This window comes from Coprinopsis cinerea, assembly GCF_000182895.1.
Source record: "Coprinopsis cinerea okayama7#130 chromosome 5 map unlocalized cont3.5, whole genome shotgun sequence".
Classification (NCBI taxonomy): domain Eukaryota; kingdom Fungi; phylum Basidiomycota; class Agaricomycetes; order Agaricales; family Psathyrellaceae; genus Coprinopsis; species Coprinopsis cinerea.
Window position 1 is genome coordinate 700,175 of NW_003307540.1, and position 10,271 is coordinate 710,445.

At 51.7% G+C, this 10,271-nt stretch overlaps 5 protein-coding genes across 5 annotated transcripts; 2 read left to right on the plus strand and 3 right to left on the minus strand.

The window, feature by feature from the left end:
* Positions 1–114: 114 nt before the first annotated feature.
* On the minus strand, positions 115–1,051 carry CC1G_09961 (C-8 sterol isomerase). Its single transcript, XM_001841217.2, has 3 exons — positions 902–1,051; positions 402–849; positions 115–338 (listed from the first exon to the last, which is right to left on the minus strand). Exons 1-3 carry the CDS (start codon positions 1,046–1,048, stop codon positions 205–207), a joined length of 729 nt encoding a protein of 242 aa, XP_001841269.2. The 5' UTR covers positions 1,049–1,051; the 3' UTR covers positions 115–204.
* A 996-nt stretch (positions 1,052–2,047) lies between these two features.
* CC1G_09960 (hypothetical protein) lies at positions 2,048–3,257 on the minus strand (the record flags this gene model as incomplete). The annotated part of the gene is made up of 3 exons (XM_001841216.2): positions 2,048–2,568; positions 2,627–3,142; positions 3,200–3,257. The coding sequence occupies 3 exons, from the start codon at positions 3,255–3,257 to the stop codon at positions 2,048–2,050; spliced, it is 1,095 nt and encodes a 364-aa protein (XP_001841268.2).
* A 502-nt stretch (positions 3,258–3,759) lies between these two features.
* CC1G_09959 (hypothetical protein) lies at positions 3,760–5,070 on the minus strand (the record flags this gene model as incomplete). Its single annotated transcript, XM_001841215.2, has 1 exon — positions 3,760–5,070. One exon carries the CDS (start codon positions 5,068–5,070, stop codon positions 3,760–3,762), a length of 1,311 nt encoding a protein of 436 aa, XP_001841267.2.
* A 341-nt stretch (positions 5,071–5,411) lies between these two features.
* Positions 5,412–6,362, plus strand: CC1G_09958 (hypothetical protein; the record flags this gene model as incomplete). Its single annotated transcript, XM_001841214.1, has 3 exons — positions 5,412–5,763; positions 5,816–6,037; positions 6,097–6,362. The coding sequence occupies 3 exons, from the start codon at positions 5,412–5,414 to the stop codon at positions 6,360–6,362; spliced, it is 840 nt and encodes a 279-aa protein (XP_001841266.1).
* Positions 6,363–6,762: 400 nt separating this feature from the next.
* Positions 6,763–9,973, plus strand: CC1G_09957 (hypothetical protein; the record flags this gene model as incomplete). The annotated part of the gene is made up of 11 exons (XM_001841213.1): positions 6,763–6,871; positions 6,928–7,008; positions 7,062–7,339; positions 7,470–7,913; positions 7,977–8,117; positions 8,176–8,562; positions 8,638–8,917; positions 8,974–9,070; positions 9,135–9,285; positions 9,343–9,882; positions 9,950–9,973. 11 exons carry the CDS (start codon positions 6,763–6,765, stop codon positions 9,971–9,973), a joined length of 2,532 nt encoding a protein of 843 aa, XP_001841265.1.
* Positions 9,974–10,271: the final 298 nt, after the last annotated feature.

Genomic DNA, 10,271 nt, shown 5'->3' on the forward strand with positions numbered 1-10,271 from the left:
ACTATTGCATACTCGATTGGAACTGGGTGGGCGAAGAAGGCGCAGGTGAAGAAGGGAAAGACGGAGTAGATCTCGTCATATCGCCAACTTGCTTTTCTCTCGGGGTCCCAGTGGTCGCGGTCATCCAACTCTAATGTATTACTGATAGGCTAATGTGTCTAGGTAGCATGATATGTATGTATATAAATAGACAAAGCATAATGCTTAGATCTTGCCAATAAGGAGGTTGTAGAACATCTCCCGAGCCGTGACGACCGCGGTCTGCCAGAAGGTGCCAAAGTCGAGAGTGGAGGTGAGGGTATCGGCGAAACCGAAGGGAAGCATAGGTGGGATCCAGCCTGCGACACCAATGTGTCAATATTTTGACGCGAACGAATGGAAGTAGAGAGAAAAAAACGCACCTCGAGCATACTCAAGAGCAAAGCATCCCTTGTGCATTTTGTATTGCTTAACGTGGCCTCGGGGAAGGTGGTGCACGCTTCCGGGAGGGTACCTCTCCATCTCCAGAGCACCGGGGTAGAACGCCCACTGTTCACCAGTCAAAATGTTGAAGTAGTCGTCGGCGGTGTGCACTCCAGTGTGTCCCTCCGTGCCCAGGGGGGTACCAAAGATGATGAGGTACTCGGTGATGCTGGCATGGATGATGTACATGGCACCCATCGCGCCTCCGGCATTGTTGAACACCCACTCGTTCACGTCCTGGTTGATGCGGATTTTGTTGGAGGGGTAGGTCGCGGTGAGGTTGGCGGTGATGTACTTGATCATGCCTGCTGTGTCGTTGGGGTGGGCAGCGATGGCTGCTTGCGACAGCTGGTGCAGGCTTTCAGGGTCGAAGATGTACCACCGGTGCTGGACAACAGCGTCAATAGGAAGGTTGTGGACGTGTTGGAGAAGAACGTACCTTGATGGAATCCAAGAAGGTGTAGAGGGTGTAGATGACGCCCAACATTGAAAGTCGTGTCACCCATTTCATGACCCAAGCCGAGAAGTTGCTCTCATTTACCGCAGCCTTTGGCTTTGAAGACGACGACTTTTTGGGTGAAGACATAATGACCAGACCGGAGGGGGAGGAGGAAGTGGAGGAAGGGAGGTAAGGAAAGTGGGTTTGACTGGTGTATGTTTTTGAATTGTGTGGAATGATCAGCGCACTCGTACGATACTCGCGCCCAAATGGGATTTTTCAATTTGTTCGGCGCCATAACAGACGCGACAGCGAGCAGCATCACGTGCAGACACTTTTGTTTGATGGCTTGGGTTGCTTGTCCGCGACAGCCGAGTGCCGGAGGGGACGATGAGAGAGACGATATTACGCTGAGCTACGGGTTATAAAGCCGTAGAATTGCTGGATAGTGCGAGAGTCGACCCACTTTACAGAATCGCAATTGGCGCAACAGCGAGCTTCGTGACGGCCTTAAAGGAGTTTGGCGAGGCTGGTTACCCCATTTCATTATTTGTGAAAGTAGTAAAAACCTGGTGTTGGCTCAATGTGCTCTTGTCACGGCGCAACGTGCAAAGTAGGCGTACCGGCGCTTGCGCAGTCCCCAAAAACGAGCGTACGAGCGCCTTCGCTGATTTACGTCCAACGGACGCCTAATTCTGATGTCAAGGCTTTGGGCTCAGATGGATTCACCAACGGGGTCATGCATCACTTAAAGGAGGTCTATTCGAAAGCGTAGCATGCGATGACAAGTGTAAAGCAGCTTTCGGCGCAGAGGCATTCCCGTTCGGCGCGTCGCATCACGTCCCGCGCGCGGCTGCCCCTATTTCCAGTGACCTCCCAGCAGTTTCTGTGAAACGACGTCAAAAGGCCTTTGAAGTTTGACTATTGGCGGCGCTTGATTTAAGGTGCTCCAATTGATACAGAACTCACGCCTGAAAGCGTGGAGTAAGTCAATTTTTTCAGTGTAGAAAGACAACCTGGAATAAAAGCCTGATAGAAAAGCTAAGTATTATACAGTACGCAATGGTACTATTTCCCTAGACACAGATCCTAAACATATGGAAGGGCTGCTCTGGCTTCTATCATATGTGTAGGGTAGAAAGCTCCTTACTTCGAAACGAAACTGTTCGCTGAAAAGACGAACTTCAACTTTCGACGGGCGGCGAAGTCGTGAAATTCACTGAGGGCGCCTTCATTACCGAGCTTAAGGCGGCTTAAAGCCAACACGACGAGTCTTTGCAGGTTAGGAGCAATCTCGGGGCTCTTCATCAGTCGTTGGAAGAGGGAGCCATTGAAATTGTATCGGACGACGAGCTCCAGAGATTCGATATCGGGCAAGGTGGATAGTAGTGCCCCAATTGCCTCGTCGCTGAGTTTAACGTTTCTGAGCGTAAGATGGCGAAGCTGGCAGTTGGAATCCTGTACAAACTGGGCAATCAGGGGGACTGTTTCTTGGCATTCGAGTTCCAACCAAGTGAGGGTAGGGAGCCTGATCATCGACAGTTGAAGAGCCGTATCCCAGAGGCCGTGATCTTTGAGCTTTAGTTTGGTCAGCCTGGAGCGGCGGGCGGGGATATCGGATACAACTCTTGGCACGCATAGGAAGTCGACGACATCAAGCAGCAGTACTTCGCGAGCAGTGGCGATCCATGACAAATGCGGTGAAGTGTAGGCACTTGAGATCACTCAAGGGTGTGACCTGGCGTCTGAGAAAGTTCGAACCGTCGTCTATTGGCCCGAGAGTGTTGATGATGAACGTCTCCAGACCAGGGAAAGCTCGAGGGATAACGTTGTCCTCGAACGTGAGTTGGGGAGTAATGCGGCCCGTCGGAAAGCTCAGCTCGAAATGGCGCACACCATGGAGAGATGCTCCGTGTGGACCGCTAGCAAACTTGTGCAACCACGAGAGGATCCACGTATGGTAGTTCTCATCCGAGTTCAACTCGAAAACGAGTTTCCACCAGTGATTCGTGCTGAGGATGGCGTGCATTATGCGGTTGCTCTGCTTTTTGCTGATTCGGCCTGCCGATGGTTCAACAGTGAGGTGGAAAGACATCTCCATGTTCCGGGATAGTTTCGCATGTCGTAGGATCTTCTTTCGCAGCGAGGACCAGCCTTCGGGGGAGGTAATGGGCGAATGGACGTTCACCCACGCGCTGGGCGTGGAGAGGACGAGGCAATAGGTTGCCCATGACACTAGCGCTAGTCCTCGGAGGTCAACAATACCCCCGTTTTCACCGACGAGGATCTAGATGATACGTTGCTTGATCTCTACAGGGAGTTCGAGGAAAGTTGGCCGTCGCTGCGAGGCTGGCATATGCCATAGAATGCTCGTCGGGTTAGGACGCGATGTCGAGGCCCAAATATCGCGTCTGGAGGGTGTGGGATGAAGCGTATTTGCCACTATCTTGACATTCTTGGACCATATTTATAGCGCCGGACACACCGTATTAGTGAATGGCAAACATGAAAGGATGAAAGGCGTCTGTCAATATTGTGGTTGGTTGAGAGTCGAAAAGGAGACTTGGCACAGTATCAATTTTGATCGGACTTGCCCGGAATCCCTTTGCAAAGCCAATTGAGGAGGACGAGACGAGAGATTGGACAGAAAAATATGCGGTGAAGGTTGTTATAACGACCGAAATACAGGACTCAAAGGGATGAACGAAAAGCAATAATTGATCCTAGAAAGAGTTGCAAAAGGCAGCAGAAACAAAGCATTGCATAGCACCGCAAAGAGGATGACAGAATCCGAAACTCAGAAAGCGAAAATGGCGAGAAAAAAAATACAATGAAGTCCCGAGTCAAATCCCCAGAGTTCAGATACGAGGCCTGGTAAAGATGGACCGAAAGATCTCCTCGACGTTTGTTGAACTGTAGCCTTCAATATCCGCTTCACTGTGGTTCCATCTACTGGGGACAGGTTCGTTCTCCGAGCTGGCATCAGCATATGCATCCTCATCCCCCGTTCCAGTCTCCACAGATTCAGGTACGTCCGTAGGTGTAGACCGTGTCTCCAGAAGGTACGACCCAGTGGTAGCAGGAGGTCGAGTTGTTTCGTAGATAAGGGCGTCCGACTCTGGCGCTGATGAGTTGCAGCTAGTGTCTGGATCCGTTCCAGGTCCCGAGGAGAGGGGGAAACTGAGCCGCTTCTCTGACCCTCTTTCATTGAGGTGTGGCCGGGGAGTTGAAATTGGGGTGGAGATGGTCGATTCCAATACAGCTGTCCAATGGGGTACCTCCTCCGCTTGCACGGGGCTCTCCCCTCCTCCCTCGTCGTGATCATCCCTGGAGTCGTCAGGACCTCCCGGTTTCAAGTCTTCCTTTCCCCCGCTCCTCGCCTTCGTCTTCGACTTGGGACTGGGAGGTAGAGGGAACAGCTCGGATTCAGATTCAAATCGATCCCGGTTGAGAGAGGGTCGCTTCGTAGGTTTCCTACCGCGAAGAGGGTCTGTCGCACCATCGATGCTGCCAGTGCGTATACTGCTCTTTGAACTGCTTCCTCCGCTTCCGCTGCCCCCACCGACAACCCACTTCGATCTCGGACTTGGACTCGGGTTCGATCCAGATCCCGGGTGGTCGTACTCTCCTATAGGCCCGTACTCCTCGGTCTGCAAAGGGGATGCGGGTGTGATGGCAATAGCTGCATCGATTCGGGCGAGCATAGTTCGTATGTCTTCGTCCGAAGTAGAAGAGCGAAATAGAGCTGGTTTGCGTCTCGTTGATTTCCCGGATAGCAACTCTGGAGGTGGATCATCCGGCGTAGCTGTCGAAGTGGGAGCATGTTTGCATTTACGCTTAAGTGCGTGTCGTGAAGTGGTTTTGGAGAGGTTCAGTGAGGGGTGGAGGAAGGAAGTAGGGATGGTCGGAAGGCTCTTTCCCGTGGTTACAGTCGTGGTCATTACGGATTGGTTGGAATCGGCGGGGAGTGACAGGGCGAGTAACGAGTGGGTGTGCAGGGTACGACGGATAGGGAACCCATAAGCCAAGTCAACCGTCATTAATATGGTCGGAGAGATGTCTAAGTCATATAGGAGAACCAGAGTCAAAATGAGGTGAATCAAGTTTTGGTCAGAAGCTCCTCGAGTTGTGCCGAGATCGTCAAAGTTCCAGACAAAGCAGACATCCATTTTCGCTGGCCAAGTCTTGAATCGAACTCTGTACCCAAAAGACACAGAGCGAGTGCAGCTTGCAAAGCTAGCCAGAGCTGTCCGGAACAGGAACCACGTATCAACCATAGCCGCGTGAAATGGTATGAATAGAACAGGAATGGAGTATTCCAGGTTGCGAAACGTGTTTTAGAACTTTTGGTTCAAGGCGAAGTCATGCCTGAGCAGGTGAGTTGAACGTAGGTTAGGGTTTACCAAAAGCGGACAGTCATTTTGATGGCTTGATCGAAATTTCTGAGCGTGTTCCTCGACGTTCCCCTTCAACTCTCAAACACACATATTCCCTATTTCTGTATACCCCAATGAGATCCACATCTCCAGAAGAAAAGAGTGAACAGCCAGAAGCTGGATCGTCAAAACAGCCCGTGGAGGAGGCTGGTACGCAATCCCGGGAGGAATTGAGCGGAGAGGAGGATGGGAACGAGGGGATGGATGAGGACTCTGGGCTGGGCTTCGGGATGGATCCTGAAGGGTTTGCCGGGGAGAAGGTCGTGAAGCCTCTGACGCCTGAGGCTCTGGCTGCCTTCAAAGCTGCTCAAGAACGTGCCGGCGTCATCTACATCTCGCGGATACCACCTGGAATGCGTCCAGCCAAGGTCCGCCATCTCATGAGTGCATACGGGGAAGTTGGTCGGGTTTATCTGCAACAAGAGGGTGAGTGCTGTCTTGATTGACCGGAACTAGTTGCTGAAGTCGTCGATGCTAGATCCTAAACGAGCTTATCTGAGGCGTAAATTCACGTCGACGAAGAAACCTCACTTTACGGAAGGTTGGGTCGAGTTCAAGGACAAGAAGGTTGCACGTAGTGTTGCTGAGATGCTGAATGCGCAACCTATTGGCGGGAAGAAGGGGTCCCGATGGAGAGATGACATCTGGACGATGAAATATCTTCCCAAGTTCAAGTGGAATATGCTCACCGAACAAGTTGGTGAGTAACCTTCATTTTTCATTGTTGTGCGCCTTCATTCTTACTGACTCATGATGTAGCCCATGAAGCCGCCGTACACACCGCCAAACTCCGAGTGGAATTGTCGCAATCTCGTGCTGAGCAACAGGAATATCTTCGCAATGTCGAGACTGCTCGGGTGTTGGAGAAGCGGGCGGAAAAGAAGCGGGAAAAGGGGGAGGAATTCGAGCTCAAGCCTGTTAACGTCAAGAAGCGACCCCGTGGCGAGGCTGCTGGCGGCGAGCAAAAGAAGAAAAAGGCCAAATCTGATGTCCCATTAGATTCTGTACTGAGCAGTGTATTCTGAGTTACAGTAGCCCGTAGCCGTAAGGAGTGTTGCTTAGTCATCGTGTTGAAACTCCGCGTGAAATGGTGATGAGGTAGTCTGTGCCGTTGGTCGTTGTCGTCTTCATCGCGAACAACGTTGAGCGTCTTGACGAGCAGCGTCAGAAACAGCGCCAAAAGTTGTGTGTCGCGATCTCAAGAGGTCTGTCTTCACTATGCTCGACCTCCACCTGGCAGGCTCTGACCAGCCCTCTCTTCTTTCACCTTTCTCGACTTTCAACTCTTCAGTTCCTTTCTGCCGATTTTAAAGCGAAATGTCCTCTTGGTCTTCTTCCTATCCACCACGACGCTCTCGCTCCCGCTCGCCCTCAAGAGGCCCGTACCCCCCAAGAGGGTACTCAGACTACCCCGACTCGTATAGGATGGACTACGATTCCTACGACAGGGACCGCGGCTACCCTTATGAACGAGACCGACCACCGTACGACTACGGACGACGTGGAAGGAGTCGAAGCCCACACCCAGACGAACGTGCGTATCCAACCCGCTTGTCAAACAGTCTCTTCTGACCCTGTTTGCGTTTACAGCTGGCAGAAAGCGCCGACGTTCGCTCTCTCCTTACGAGCGGGACCGCTATGAACCACGGCCCAGGCACAATGACGATTATGGTTTGCCTTGTTTTGCCGACAAATGTTGATGTCAAAGTTAATTGCTATTTCAGATACCCATTCTCGTGGTTATGGGGGGTACTCACCCAGACGCGGCCATGCTCCGCCTTACCCGCCACCCCGACGGGCCCCACCGGACCCTCATACCTTCGATTACCCAGCCACTCTCAAGCAATACGCCGAGTGGTTCCGCTTCTTCTTCCCTCAACAAGCGCAAGAGGAAGACAGCGCGGACAAGGCTGCCGAGCAAGAGGCAGGTGACGGTTCGAAACCGCGCAATGGCATCAAAACTCGTTGGGAGAAGTACAAGAAGGAATTCGCCGCGAACCAGGTCAGCTTCAGCTTTTCATTTCCCCTTCTGTTCCATCCGTTGTCGTTGTTGTGTATTATCACCAACCGCTCTATCGTCATTCTGGAAACTTGTGATGAATCCCATGTGCTGAAACTCTTATGTACTGTAGCTGCAAGTGATGTTCGACCATCACAAAAAGTCTCCGTGGTTTGCAGAGAAGTACGATCCCAGTCCGGAGTATGTTGCTTTGCGAACGCGAGTTAGGAAGGAAGGGTGGAAAGGACGCCTTAATAACTTTCTTCTTGATCTTGAGGCTGGCAAATTTGACCCAGATCTGAACGAACCCCGCGAGGAACCCGCCTCTCCGATCAAAGAAAGTGCAAATGGCGAAGGTGCAGACATGAACGGCAATGCACCTGCCTCTGCCGACGACTATTTGGATGGAGATGAAGAGCATGGTGACCACGACGGTGGACGACCCGAAGCCAACGGGAAAGGATCATCCAAGAAGAAGGACGATAATCGGGGAGACGAAATTGCTGTGCCTGCTGAAGGAAATCAAGTCATGATTCGAACGATCCCTCCAGACATTGGGCGTGTAAAGCTGGAAGAGGTTCGTTCCCGGTCCCTCGTTTCATCAGTTGCAAATCATCTAAACTTTGTGTTATCCCCATAGGCTTGCTCTAAGATCCCTGGGTATGTCTACCTCGCACTTGGCGATCCACTCCAGAAGAGAAATTTTTATCGAGCTGGCTGGATACGTTTCCGCGACGATGCGGACATGAGCGCTGTCATGGCCGAATTAACTGAGAAAAAGGTGAGCGTCTCCACAGTCGGTGTCGATTCAACACCTAACGCCCTAGTTTTCCCTCTAGATCGATGGCTTTAAACTCCATGTCACTCATAATTTGAAACCTTTTGTGAATCGAATTCGATATACACCTGAGGTTGCCTCCCGGCCAGAGAGACTGGAGAAAGACCTTGCTAACGCAAAAAAGCTTGCATCTATTCTTGAAGAGGAAGCAGCTAAACTTCGAGCAGCCACAGTTTCCACCAAAACGGCCAACGGCGAAGCTCAGCAAGATCAACAAGGCGATCAGCCTATGTCGTCTGCGGTTGAGGGCGAGGGCGAAGAGGAAGACCCTGAGCCGAAGGAGTCTGGCGGTGAAGCGGTCGAACGACGGATCGAGAAAGTCATGGCCGAATTGCGCGACCGTGGACTTGTGGATGCGAACGACGAACAGGCGTACGAGGCCAAGAAGGTAAGTTGTCTCGTGCTCTTGTTTATCGAGATTCGAATTGAATTGTTTGCTTACTTGTCGATTCATTTCACGTAGACGGTCGTATCACTGGACCTTTACCTCGCCTACCTTCGTGCCGCGTTCCACACATGTTATTATTGCGCCGTGACTACGGACCATGTAGAGGAATTGCACCGCAAGTGTGTGAAGCATCTGAGGAAGACGCCTGTCGACACGTCCTCGGAGCGCGCGAAAGGTGTGGAAGGGGAGGGTGGCGAGAAGGAGCAAGGCAAAGGCGATTCGAAGGATGATGGTGGAGACAGGAAGGATAGCAAGTCCAGTGGGCCTGCATCTGACAAGAAAGAGGGCCGCAATGGTGAGCGCCTCCAGCCGACCTCGTTCCTGATCGGAGGGTTTAACTCTGTTATATAGATGATCGTTGGCTAGAATGGCTAGATTCAAAGGTGGCCTTGCTGATAGATCGAGGGGGTGTAGACCCTCGCGACTATGGCGGCAAGTCATATGAAGAGTAAGAACCCTGTTTTTCTGTTGCTTAACGCCGTCGTGGTTTAAAATTAATCAAACGTTTTCAGGGAATTGTCTAAAGCTGTCGAACCGTACATCAAACAGGAAGATGAGGGCAAGTTTAGGTGCAAAACGTGTCAGAAGTTGTTCAAGGCTACGACTTTTGTCGAGAAGCATATCGCGAATAAGCACCCCGAACTTGTCAAGTCGCTCGAGGAGGTGTGTTGTCTGTGTGATCCTGGTTCATGGCGTCGGATTTGACATGTATTCTGGCAGATTCCGTACTTCAATAATTTTGCATTGGATCCTCACCGCATCCAACCCTTCGCACATCCGCCACCGAATGCCGGTACCGGGAACAACCAGCCTCCACCACAGGCGTTCGGCATTCAAGGACCATCATATCAAGATCCTCGAAGCTACTACCCACCCTATGGGCCAGGGCCATACCCCCCACCCTATGGCGGAGGACCATGGGACTACACGTACCCACCATTCGGCATGCCAGTCATGTACCCACCGCAAGCCCAACCGCGCCAGGGTGACGGGCAAGGGAGGAGACTCGGTGACAGGATCGGAGGGTTCGCGTCTGATTCATCGCTACCGGCTGCTGTTGGACTTCCTCCCAAACCCACGCCTGCCGCGCTTGACCAAGCTCTCAGTAGCGGGAATGGTGGAGGAGCGCGGAGGAGCACTGGTGGAGGTGGGCGCAGTACTGGTGGGCCACCGCCTCCACCACCGCCTGATGCTAAAGAAGATCCTCGGGCTGCTGCGGGCAAGCGAGTTAGTTATCATGATATGGATTTGGTCGCAGAGGTAAGGCGTTTCTTGGTATTATTTCTTGTAGTGGAGTTGCTGATTTTGTATTTCTTTCTTTGAATAGGGCGATGTGGAGCTTTCTTACTGATCGCTTGCTGAAGATGCTGGAATTCATTTTCTGTTGAAGCTTCGTTTCGGTTACTGCACGTACTGAGATTCTGTGTTTTTAATTATTGTTGGAGAGAGTATTTTGTTTTTCTGAACTGGCAATGTGTATATGTTCTACTTCTGATGATACATTCGAATTCTCCATTTCAGAGTCGGGCCAAGTAAGAGAGGGCTCATGTCAGTCAATGATCGCGATGGAATGCAAAGTGCTGCATGCTACCTTCTGGGTCAGTCACAAAGAAGACTTCAACCCCCTGCGAATCGTTTAGACCATCTCA